The 13,601-nt window shown below is 39.5% G+C and overlaps 1 protein-coding gene across 3 annotated transcripts in view; it reads left to right on the top strand.

Moving 5' to 3' along the window:
• The window catches only part of suds3 (SDS3 homolog, SIN3A corepressor complex component), a 65,916-nt gene extending 57,349 nt beyond the window's left edge, over positions 1-8,567 (top strand). For all 3 annotated transcript variants that reach the window (XM_078226983.1, XM_078226982.1, XM_078226984.1), the window contains exons 11-12: positions 2,384-2,468; positions 7,877-8,567. In XM_078226983.1, coding sequence (XP_078083109.1) covers positions 2,384-2,468; positions 7,877-7,975 — 184 coding nt within the window. In that variant the 3' untranslated portion in view covers positions 7,976-8,567. The remainder of the gene's footprint in view (positions 1-2,383; positions 2,469-7,876) is intronic.
• The last annotated feature ends 5,034 nt before the right edge of the window (positions 8,568-13,601 follow it).

Raw genomic sequence — 13,601 nt, 5'->3', positions numbered from 1 at the left:
GACCCCTTAATAACCATGTTAATTAATTCCAAATTTTCATAGAATCCCTACAGTGCAGAAGTAGGCTATTTGGCCTATCAAACCTGCACTGACAACAATCCCACCCAGACTCTATCCCCGTAACCCCACATATTTACTCTGTTAATATGTGGGCGGCACGGTAGCACAGTGGGCGGCACGGTAGCACAGTGGTTAGCACTGCTGCTTCACAGCTCCAGGGACCTGGGTTCGATTCCCGGCTTGGGTCACTGTCTGTGTGGAGTTTGCACATTCTCCTCGTGTCTGCGTGGGTTTCCTCCGGGTGCTCCGGTTTCCTCCCACAGTCAAAGATGTGCAGGTTAGGTTGATTGGCCAAGATAAAAAAATTGCCCTTAGTGTCCTGGGATGCGTAGGTTAGAGGGATTAGTAGGTAAATATGTAGGTATATAGGGGTAGGGCCTGGGTGGGATTGTGGTCGGTGCAGACTCGATGGGCCGAATGGCCTCTTTCTGCGCTGTAGGGTTTCTAAGATTTCTAAGATTTTAATCTCCCTGACACTAAGGCGTAATTTAGCATGGCCAATCAACTTGACCCGCATATCTTTGGAGTGTGGAAGGAAACCAGAGCACCCAGAGGAAACCCATGTAGACATGGGACGAATGTGCAAATTGCACACACAGTCAGCCGAGGCTGGGATTGAACCGGGTCCCTGGGGCTGTGAGGCAGCAGTGCTAACCACCGTGCCACCGCACTGTCCATTCCATTATATTTCCTCAAAAACATTTGATTTGGGTTTGACTTCAGAAGTGTTCTGGTTTTAAATCACTGAAGTTCTTCATATCCACACTGCTTTAAGGCATTGATTGAGAATTGAGAGATGGATGTTCCAAATATCAAGAGCACCAAACTAACAATATTTGCTGAATGCCTGCTATGAGTCAGACTTGTATCATACCCTGTTTTTTGTGATGGTATTGTTACCAGTAAGGCACTACACAGCATGAAAACAAAACCCAAGGCTTTGAAATATTTGAAGAAGTACAAGGCTACTGTTAATCATTATACATTGCCTTTTGAATTTCCACTGACAAAATTTGAAGAGAGGACTTTAACTCAAAACCTTGGCATCCCTGTATCATTGTGTGAAATTGAATGAAATCTAAGCCTTAAGTGGAAGTATTATATTGTAGTTTCACAACAATAACTCCACTATATGGGTGGTGTAGAGAGATACACAAACACATCTGTTTAAGTGTTGCTGGTGTTCCAATGAACCATAGCATGTAGTGGGACGCAGGCAGGTTTATGTCCATACATTCTTAATTTCACCTACATCAGAGGAACAGGATAAAGTTTGTAAGCCAGTCTAATTTGCATTTAGCTGGAGGCTGGCAATGGCTTAATTCAAAGAGTTTAACTCTGTTATCTCCTTTTGATCATGTATGTTGGAGGTTGGGAATGTGGAAGAATCTCAAGGGTAGTCATTTAACATTAACTCAATTTAGCTACTTAAAAAAAGATGCACTTTTTTTGATGAAGAAATCAAGTACTGTACTTCTGGTCCATCTCTGACTTTGAGCCTTTGAGTAGCTTCCTTGTATTGTGACTAGGTATCTAAGGTGCTCTCTATGATATTGCGCTTCACCCACCCTGTGCAGCTCTGTGACATTCTTTATTGGACCCTGTCACCGTTTTTTCATTATTCTTAAGCATTGAATGTGAAAACTAACCTATCAATGCATGTGTTCCATTAATGGAATTGAAATAGCAAAGGATGAAATTCAAAGGGACTTAATAGTTTTAAGTACATTTCTGAATTTTAATATTCCCAGAAATGTAAAATTACTTATCTAAAACTCTACTAACCTGAACTGACAGAGGCTGAGGCAGATACTTCCCATGCCTGTGCTTACTTTTAAATATGTTCCCTCAATAAATGGTACCATTTATGTGAAGGATGATTAATTTCGGTTATTACTTTTGTTAAACTCGATCATGTAGGACACTGGGCTGACATCTGTTTCTGCAATCAAACTTGTAAAAGAACAAGGCAGAATGAGCCTTGTATTTAGATGCACTCTAAAATATTCAATCACTGAGACATGATTAAAGTGCAGTTACTGTTGTCATTTTGGCATACAAGCAGCAATGAATTGAATAACCAGTTCATTTTTTTAATGGTAGCTGGGGGGAAATGTTGGCAAGAGAGGGCAAATCCTCATTGCCCTTGATCTGAGTAAGCAGAATAGACAAACAAAGTCTTTGATTTAACATCTCATCCAAAGGAACCGTACCTATGACAAGTGCAGCACTTCCTTAGTAATGAAATCCGCCCTGGAAATGAGGTTTCAGTTGAAAGCAATAATTCGAGATATGCTTACAAATGTTACCATTCCTTCTCTAGGTATCATAAAAGTCAAGCTATTTATCTGGAATCCAAGGATAATACGAAGATCAGCTGTGTAATTAGCTCAGTTGGAACAAATGAGGTACTGTTTCTTCTTCTAACCAGTGTGCTGCGATGTTTTAACATTCTGGCAGATATTTTAATTTGGGTATTTTCTCTTTAAAGCACAATCTGGGTAACTTAACTTAAACATTCACTCTCTCCATCATCGACCCACAGTGACAGCAATGTGTACTATACACAAGATGCACTGCAGCAACTTATCAAGGCTCCTTTGATAGCACTGTCTAAACCTGTGACCTTTATCACCTAAAAGGACAAGGGCAACAGATGCATGGGAACTCCACCAACTGCAAGTTCTTTTTCAAGCCCCACACCTTCCTGACCCGGAACAATATTACCGTTCCATCAGTCAGCGGATCAAAATCCTGCAACACCCTCCCTAACAGCTCTATGGATGTACCTGCCGCAGACGGTCTGTAGTGGTTCAAGAGGGCAGCTCACAACCACCTTCTCCAAGGGCAGTTAGGGCTGGTGAATAAATGCTGGCCTAGCCAGTGACATCCACATCCTGTGAAAGAATTTTTAAATATCAAAATGATTTACAGTTGAAAAACAAATCTTTAATCTCATTATGCATCTTTAATCCATATAAATAATTACATCAATTTTATTGTCAAAATTCAATAACAGACATTTCCTTTATATAGCAAAATCCATAAAGTAAACTGGTGTCACATTTTTAAAGCCCTCACTTTAATCAATAGATCTTATTTATTTATTAATTGACCTTTTATTGACCATTTCCATCTAGTGTTGTTTTAAATATTTCACATTTCACACTAACAGGTTTGGAAATAGTTTTGAATGGATGTAAACTTGTCCAACTGTTCAGTTCTTCTATAAAATATATTAATTCAGATTAGCATGACACTTGCTGTTCAGTTTCATTGCTGTTTTGTGATTCAAAAATGCATCTTGATGCAATTGGTATGCAGAGTAGGCTTTCGCAGCAAAATCTTGTTTGCTGGAACAAAACTCTGATGTAATCAGCTGAAATTATTACATTTAAGAAAGCATCATATTCAGACGCTGATACAATACATTTCTGATCTTGATTACTTTGAATGTTTGTGGTGAGTTTTTCAATGTAATGATCAAAGTTTAATGCTTCTGTGTTTTCTAACCCATTAAAGTCATTGGGATGAAAATCACGACCAGTGAGCACAGATTTGAAAATCCCTGCCTAGTATCTGTTCCTATTTGCTGTACCAATCTCTGTTGAGAGCTTATAGAAGATCACTCTTGTCTCTTGAGTCAGAGAGTTGTGGGTTCAAGCCCCATTTCAGAGACTTGAGCACAGAATCTAGGCTGATACTTAAGTGTAGCACCCGGTTTGGTTAAGGCGTTAAATCATGCGTTATATGGGTACAATAACATAATGGTGATGTTGCTGGATTAGTAATGCAGAGGCCTTGACTACTAAAACCAGAGGCATGTGTTCAAAAGCTACAATTCCAGCTTGGGAGTTGAATAACTTGTATAGCAATTTTAACATAAGCACCTTGAGACGCTGTATTATCAGGAGCGTTGTTAAAAAAAAGAATGACGCTGAGCCACACAAATAGATATTGGGTCAGATAGCCAAGCTTTGTCAAAGAGAGAGGTTTTATGGAGTGAATTAAAAGAGGGAAGGAAAGTAGAGAGGTTAGGAAAGAGTCCAGAGTTATGGGCTTAGGCAACTGAAGGCATGGCCACCAGTGGTGGGGCAATTAAAATTGGTGATGCACGAGACCTGGAGTAGATGAGGGCAGATATCTTGGAGGGTTGTGGAGCTGGAGGAGATTACAAGTTAGGGGAGGAGCAAGGCAATGGAAGAATTTAAAGGTAAGGATGAGAATTCTAAAATCAAGACGTTGCTTGATCAGGAGCCAGCGTAGGTCAATGAGCACGGGTGATAGGGGAACGGGACTTGCTGCTAGTTAAGATAAGGGCAGCTAGTTCTGGATGACCTGTTGTGTACAGAGAATAGAATGTAGGAAACCTGTCGGGAGTGTGGTCTAGCAGTAACAAAGACATGATTGAGGGTTTCTAAAAAAGGTGAGGAGTGACTTGGACATAGTTTGACAATGTTATGCAGGTGGAAATAAATGGACTGTTTTAGTCATGGGAAGAACATGTGGTCGGAAGCCCATCTTGGGATCAAATGTGACACCTAGGTTGAAACGGACTGTTGCCAGGAAGAAGGCTCAAGTTGATAGTTAGGGACCAGAGTATGAAGCTGAGACCGAAAATAATGGTTTCAGTCTATCCGATATTTAATTGGAAGAAATATCGACTCATTCAGTACTGGATGTTGGATAAACTGTCTGACAATTTAGCAACAGTGGAGGAGTCAAGAGTGGTGGCGGTGAGGAAGCTCTGGATGCCATCACACGCAAAGAAAAGAATGCTGTGCCATCAGATGATGTCACCAAGGCACAGCACGTAGATAAGAAATATGAGGGGGGACCAAGAATACTCTTTGGGAAACACCAGATGTGATGGTGCGGGAGCAAAAAGACCCAGCATTGCAAGTCATTCTCTTGCTATGATTAGGTAGATAGGAATGGAGCCTCCCACCCAACTGGACAAGAGTGAAGAAGTGTTCAACGAGGCTCAACCATGTCAAAGGCTACAGACGGGTTGAGAAGAACCAGAAGGGAAAGTTTACCTTCATATCACACTCACAGGAATTCTAGTAATTAAATAAATCTGGACCAAAAAGCTAGTAAAAGTAATGATGACTCTGAATCCAAATTGGGTTATTGGAAAACCTCAACTAGTTCATGATGTCTTTCGGGTTAGGAAACCTGCTGTCCTTATTCCGTCTGGTCTCTGTGACTCCAGACCTGTATCAATGTAGTTGATAATTGTCCTGTGAAATGGCCCTAGCAAACCACTAAGGTGACTCACTACCTCCTCTTTGAGGGGAGTTAAAGGTGGGCAATAAATACTGGTCTTGCCAGTGACACCACATCCCAGGAATGAATAAGATATTAAAAAGAGGCCACATTTGACCTCTTAAGGCACTATTCAAAGGCCTGCTGCCTTGACCAACATTTATCCCTCTATCAGTATCACCGAAAACAGAAATAGCAGGTCATTATCTCATTCCTACTTCATGGAGCCTTGTTTTTGAAAATTGATTGCCATGTTTTCCCACATCACAACAGTGACTAAATGATTTTTTTTGAGGCGGGGTGGGGGAGGATGTGGGGGAATAGTTTTCATGAATTGACTGGATGTTCTACAGACCTTTAGGAGTTTGCTACAAAAATCTGATGTCTGATCATTTAAATAGAGCAGATATAAATTGTGCAGAACTACGAAAAAAAAATCTGGCGTTTAAATAATAAGGGCTGATGCTTGCAAGTTGAATCGTTGGGAGCAACGTAAGCCAGAGTGACAGCAATATTTCATCTTAGTAGTTGAATGATACATTGGAAAGTTCAGTTTTATGTTTGAATGTATTAAGTTTTATCTGCACATTCTGGGGTTCTTGCATTCCTAGCTATAGTATCTCAAAATTTTTTTTTTACTTGGATGTTCTAATATTCTGGCAATTTTAAAGGATTTCACTTTTCTACTGCCAGCTAAATACCCTGGATCTAAGCATGCATGTTCAGTTAAAAACAGAAAATGCTGAAAACATTCAGCAACTTATGGCACCATCTGTGGAGAGAAACAGAGTTAACGTTTCAGGGCTGTGACCTCTCATCAGAGAACTAGGTAAAGTTGGAGAAATAATAGGTTTTGAGGAAGGGATGGATGGGACAAGGACAAAAGGAAGGCCTGTGATATTCTGGAGAGTTAGTTTTCCAGCATAGCAAGAAAAGTAGCAAAGAACCAAAAGATGAACCTAGAGCAGCTGTGTTGCTGACTGAAAAAAGAATAAAACATGCCAAGGGAAAGGAAACAAAATGGAGCACAGATGATGGTCTGAAGTTGTTGAACTCAGAGCAGAAGTCCAAAAGTCTATAACGTGCCTAATCATGAGGTGCTTTTCTTCAAGCTTATGTTGAGATTCACTGCAATAAGTTGACCAAGGACATAAATGTCAACGTCAAAGCAAGGTGAAGAATTAAAATCAATTAGAAAAAGTCATCAATGTTGATTCCAATTTCCACTTTTCTTTTAGTTTTACAAGATCCACCTGACTTGTCCCTTCCCTTCCTTGACTTCTCTGTCTCCCTTTCTGGGATTTCTTTTTTTATTCATCTGTGGGACATGGGCATCGCTGGCTGGCCAGCATTTATTGTGCATCCCTGGTTGCCAGAAGATAATTGAGAGTCAATCACATTGCTGTGACCCTGGAGTCACATGTAGGCCAGACGAGGCAGATTTCCTTCCCTCAACGACATTCGTGAACGAGAAGGGTTTTTCTGAAAATCAACAATAGTTTCATGGTCATCAGTAGATTCGTATTTCCAGATTTTTTTTTTATTGAATTCAAATTCCACCACCTGCCATGGCGGGATTCGAACTCAGGCCCCCAGAGCTTTAGCTGAGTTTCTGGATTAATAGTCTAGCGATAATACCACTAGGCCATCGCCCCCGCAGGATCGATCTCAATTTATATTCCCCTGACTCCCACAGCTACCTCAACTACATTTTCTTATAACTCTACACCCTGTATTGATTCCATTCCATTCTCCCAGTTCTTCCACCTCCATTGCATGTTTTGTTGATGCAACTTTCCATTATGTTTTTTTATATTTATTCGAAGGAAGTAGGCTTTGCTGGCTAGGCCAGCATTCATTATAAATCCCTAATTACCCTTGAGAAGGTGGTGGTGAGTTGCCTTCTTGAACCGCAGTCCCCGAGTTGTAGGTACATCCCCAGTGCTGTTAGGGAGGGAATCTGTGCCTCTGAATTGTTTTTTTTTCCCAACTGAGGAATCCACTCTGCTATGGTTGAAAGGCCGTCAACCGTATCCGCCACATTTCCCGCACTTCTGCTCTCACCCCTTTCCCTATCTCCTAGAAACCCAGCGGGGTTTCTGTTGTCCTTGTTCTCCACCTCACCAGCCTCCGTATTTAACAGATCATTTTCTGCTATTTCTGCTACCTCCAGTGTGAAGCCATCACCAAAAACATCTTTATTACGAAAGGACTGTTCCTTCCGTGACACACTTCCATCCTGAGTCCAACCCTATTAAATTTCTTAGTTTTCGCAGTTCTGATGAAGGTTTACAGACCTGAAACATTAACTCTGTTTCTCCCCACAGATGCTGCCATAACCTGCTGAGTGTTTCCAGAATTTTCTGTGTTCGTTTCAAATTTCCAGCATCCAAAGTATTCTGTTTTTCCATGCATGCTTAATCTTATGTGGTAGCAACTTTTTAAAAAAAAACTTTTTTAACCTGTCAGACATTGTATTTAATTTTAAAACTTTGCATTTTTGGCTCCTTCATATCTATTGATCCAGTTGTATTTATGTTTCTTTCAGATATGGGTGAGGAAGACAAGTGATAGCACAAAGATGCGTATATATCTGGGACAGCTACATAGAGGAGTATTCATTTTACGGAGACGATCTGCTGCCTAGCACTCTTGCCAAAACACGTTGGAGACTGAGACCTTCCTGTTGTCTCTCTGCCCAGAGAGTGAATCCTCCCTGGTTTTTGTATGGAAATCTGTATTAATACAAACTTAGTGACAGACTGGAGAACGTGCAATTTGAAGACTCTTTCCAATGCCAGTTCTGACGATTGTGTATATTTTTAAGAATAAAATTTGTCTTTTCAAGGATTTTCTTTATTTTCATCATCCTTCAAGATGAAGTTGACCATACTTTACAGCTGGAAACTGCCAGTTTGTGGATTGTTACATTTATTCCGAACAACAAGGATGACGAGCAGTTTTGCTTCCTTGCTGGACAATCTGGGACAGCTGAATCTGAACAATTCAGTCACTTTTTTTTGCGAGGAATATGTTTTGTACATGCTGTTTATTTTGTAATAGAATACTTTACCATAGTCACTATTGGACACAGGCCAAAAACATGTATTTTTTTTTGTTTTAAAAAGTGTATTAAATAACCTTGTTTCTTTGAACAAATCAACCTGAGTTTATGTTTTATAGTATTCTGTAACCTTTAATAAAATTGAAAAAGGTGGTGAAAGCCTGATTATGGTTAACACTGTGTTATGATCTACATTACCAAGTTGTATTCTCTTTTCCTCTAAATTAGTATTTCATAGCCTTTAATATTGGAGCAGAATCCAGTCAAATGCTGCTCTAATTTCATTCTATTAATCTGATTGCCGGTGTGCAAACTATATTTTGAAGTTGTCCCTAAGGACACATGGTAAATGACAGGTGATTCAATAAGCCTAGAGCCTCCTCCGTTTGGTTTGACTTTCAAGAAGGGTTTGAAATACTTGAAGTGTTTTGCTCCTGCAGAAACAACATTTGGGAGATTAGATTAAATAAAAAAAAAACCTTTTGTAAGCAGTCACAAGTGATCCCTAAAACTAGTAACGAATGCATTATCTCTATAACTGCTGTGCAAAAAGCATCCGTTGGAGTTTTTGCTGTTGCCTCCACTTTCCTCGCTATCATTTAATTCTGCAATTGAATGGAGGCATTATTGAGTTGGGAAAATCGAATTGTGGGCTTTAGACATTATTTGACAAATAGGATTTAGCAGCAGTATCATCCAAGTAAGACATTTGATATACGAACCTCATTTTGGGAAATAAACCTCGAGTAAACTTAGTTTTTGTTTTGCTTCAACCTCTCGAAAGAACTTGAAAGCATATTAGTTTTCTTAGTAGGATGACACTGTGTCTAAATCCTATTTATCAAAAGCAAAATAATGTTAAGTCTGAAATCATTTGAATTCTCCATGCAAGATAAGGGAATTCAATTGATTATATGTCCAACAAAACTTGTTCTGTTTGGCTGGGTACGTACTCTAAAAGCCCACAGTTTATTAGTAGTTGTGTTGCTCAAATTGTTTTTTTATCAATGTGATGGCATCATTTTCATAAATGTCCATTTAGACTTTTTTTATAGGACGTTGGAGATTGGAATTACTGTACGTATATGGCCCATGGTGAACTTTTGAGTTACAGATGCAATTACTGACAAATAATGGAGGGATACCATGCTACATCAGTACAATGAATAATACAATTAAGACTGCAACTGCGTTTATTCATCTTTAACAATCAAAATAAAAAGTTTTTGTACTGCTCATGCTATTCTTTACAGTCTATTTTTGATTACAACAAAGGAATTTGTTCTTTATTTTTGAAATGGTGTAACAAACAAGATGCCTGCTAACTTTGGAGATGCTGCTGTTTTTAAGTCCTTATTGAATTTTTACTGATATTTTGTCAGATAAAGGTATCTCAAGAAATTGATATATTGCTTATGAATCCCAAATAATTCAACCAGAATGTTATAGAATAGTGAATACTTTGCCTACAGGATCTTCCTAGTTAAAAACTGCATTTTTTTCTAAAGTTTAACAATATTACCAACATCTATGAAAAGTTGCCATTTAAGTTTATATCCTTGCGTGTAATTTAAATACTGTTCAACCATGTGGGACTATTGGGTTATTGACATAGTGTAGTGTTGTATTATTTCACTGTGTACATAAAAATTGAAATGACCATAAGAAAAAACCTGCATTAAATAGCACCTTTCATGTCCTCGGGGCATTCCAAAGTGCTTCACAACCAAAGTCATTGACTTGAGACATTAACTCTCTTTTCTTCCTCCAGTTGCTACTTGGCCTGATCAATGATTTCTGGCATTTTTTGTTTTTTTAGTTGCTTTTGAAGTATGATCACTGTTGCAAGGAGACAGATGTGGCATGAAATAAATGATGTGGAGGTGCCGACATTGGACTGGGATGGGCACAGTAAGAAGTCTCACACCAGGTTAAACATGATTCCAAATAAACAGGTTTATTTGGAATCGAGCTTTCGGAGCGCTACCCCTTCATCCACTCATCCCGCTCCTGAAGGAGCAGCGCTCCGAAAGCTTGTGATTCCAAATAAACCGGTTGGACTTTAACCTGATGTGAGACTTCTTACTATGAAATAAATGATCAGTTAATCTGTTTGAAGATAACATTGATTCAGGGATAGTTGTAAGCCAGGACTCTGAAACTGCCCAAAAAATGCTCCAGATTCTGAAAATATTTGCTAAAGACAGACTCTTGGGAACACTCAGTACATCAGGCAGCATCTGTGATGAGAAAAATAGTTAATGCTTCAGACTTTAGGTTTATAACTCAAAGTCATCTTTGAATAGTGGGTAAATATGGGTAAACCTCATTTTAATATCTCATCTGTATCTCCAACAAAGCAGGAATTCCTCAGACTAGATTGTGCTGAAGTTCTGAGATAAGAATGCTATCACTGGGCCAAGCTTGTGGCACGGTGGTTAGCACAGCTGCCTCACAGCGCCAGAAACCCGGGTTCGATTCCCAGCTTGGGTCACTTTGCGGAGTCTGCACGTTCTCCCTGTGTCTGCGTGGGTTTCTTCCGGGTGCTCCGGTTTCCTCCAACAGTCCGAAATATGTGTTGGTTAGGTGCGTTGGCCATGCTAAATTCTCCCTCAGTGTACCTGAACAGGTGTCGGAGTGTGGCGACTAGGGGATTTTCGCAGTAACTTCATTGCAGTGTTAATGTAAGCCTACTTGTGACAATAATAAATAAACTTTAAACTTGCAATTGTAATGACAGCCAGCCATAATAACTACTGCTTATCCTGGCTATTGGTTATGGGGATTTTTTTTATTTCTACAGTTGTACTGGCATTACATTAAACTTACGGACCACCTGTACTGCTGTAGATAGCATTTATAAATTTTGGCTATGATCTATTAGCACCGTTTGTTTAGATGCGGATCTTAGTAAGTACAGAAAAATGAACCCCATCAGTCCCTGGAGCAGTATCAGTTAAATGCCCCAATTATTGTTGGGCTGCTAGTTTCTATTATGTGTTTGTGACTAACTAGCGCTGGTAAAGCACTCAGAAACATGTAGGTGTTCCTGGCACCATTAGTCAGTACTAATAAAAATGGCTTAATGTTACAAGAGTTAGGATATTGAAACATAAGGAAACTGATGCCTGAAGTAGTTCTGTGGCAAGTCCAAATACCAGATGGACTGCAGCAATTCAAGGTGACTCACAACCACCTGCAAGGGAAATTGGGGATAGACAATAAATGCTGGCCTTGCCAACAAACTCATCCTGCGAATAAATTTTATAAGTCAGTAATTACAAGTTAGAGAACTGGATGTATTCAGAATTTTTAATTTTAATCAGTATCATTAATACTGATTATTTTGCTCAGTTTTAAAATTCAAATCTATGTGGCATTGTCCCTCCCATTGTCAGCAACCTCCAGCCCTTCAACCCTCTTAAGGAATCTATTTCTTTAATTTTGACCTTGTGCCACCTCCACAATTGCTGGCTGTGGTTTAAGCTTTGGATTCACCCCCCGATAAATTTCTACTACTTTCCCTGCTCATTTACGACCCTGATTACAATTGACCTCTTGGGGTCAGTTAGCTCAGTTGGTTGGACGGCTGGTTTGTGATGCTGAGCAACGCCAACAGCGTGGATTCAATTGCTGTCCCAGCTAAGGTCCTTCACGGATGCCTGCCTTCTAAACCTTGTCCCTTGCCTGAGGCATGGTGATCTTTAAGTTAAAATCACCACCAGTCAGCTCTCCCCCTCAATCTGGGACAACGACGACCTTACCTTTAGGGTGGCATGTTGGCACAGTGGCATTGCTGCTTTACAGCACCAGGAATTCTATGTTCTTTGATGAAGCTGTTTGTCCCAAACACCTCCTGGATCAGTGTCAGTTTTTGTCTGATTACTCTTATGAAGTTCACTTTCCATTGTTAAAGCTGCTATATTGAGCTGCAAGTTGATGCTTTCTTTACTAGGTTGGAATTATATTTTCAGAAATTATAGTTTATGCTGCATGCTATTGGGTATGCAGGATCTTAGACAATTTGAATTGCAGACCTTGTTAACCCCTCCGTCTGCACTGGACAACACAAATGGGAGGGTAATTCTGGAAACTAGAGAAACGGGTTCTTTTTATTAAAGGAGAGAATGTAAAGAGGAGATCTGATATCAAAATTATGAAGGGTTTTGATAAAGCAAATGAAAGACAGAAAGACTTGCATACAGAATGCCTTTCAAGATCAAAGGATGTCCCAAAACACTTTATAGCCAATGGAGAGCTTTGGAAAAGAGGTTGTCATTGTAATATAGGAAATGGGAAAAAACCTATTTCCTTTTGGTCAGTGAAATCTTAACTAGAGACCATAAATTTAAGATCACCAAAAGAATAGAGCTTATGAGTATATTTTATGCTAATATTATTGGGACATGTAAAATCCTACCAGAAACAGTGCTAGAGCAGAATTGATAATCATATTTACAAAAAAAGTAGTGCAATATTTGAGAAATAAACATTTAAAAAGCAGGGCAATGGGACTGAGTGAATAGTGCTTTTAGACGTTTGATGGAGGAAAGGACCTCCTTGCTGTAAAGTTTTTAAAAGTCCACATTCAACTGGGTACCATTCAGCATCTCAATTGGCAATGATTTTGATGAATATTACCCACTAATGAGGCTGACCCTGACATTTCTGCTTTATAATTTTTCTAATTTGACAACATATTCATAAATTTGAAAGATTTTGCAGAAAATATAGGTGGACATTACTTTTAATCAGTTGGAATATTTTGCACGGAATCACAGAATCGTTGTGGTGCAGAAGGGAGGCCATTTGGCCCATTGTTTGTACCAGCTCTCTGAATAAGCAACTCACCTAGTACCTTTCCCAGTAACCCTGGGGATTCTTCCTTTTCAGATAATTGTCTAAACCCCTTTTGAATGCTTCAATTGAACCTGCCTCCATCAGGCTACTAAAGCCGATTTGCTGCAAAAAAGTTTTCCTTGTGTCACTTATTTTGCTTCTTTTACTAATTACTTTCAAACCCTGCTCTCTCATTCTCGATCCTTTCGCTTGAATGGGACTAGTTCTCCCTATCTACTCTGTCCAGGCGCCTCATGATTTTGAACACCTCTATCAAATCTCCTCTTGGCCTCCTCGAAGGAAAACAGTCCCAACTTTTCCAGTCCATTTTCATAACTGAAGTTCCTTAATTCCTGGAACCATTCTCATG

This window comes from Mustelus asterias, chromosome 13 (genome assembly GCF_964213995.1).
Source record: "Mustelus asterias chromosome 13, sMusAst1.hap1.1, whole genome shotgun sequence".
In the NCBI taxonomy this organism is placed as follows: Eukaryota; Metazoa; Chordata; class Chondrichthyes; order Carcharhiniformes; family Triakidae; genus Mustelus; species Mustelus asterias.
This window is presented reverse-complemented; position numbering and strand designations above follow the sequence as displayed.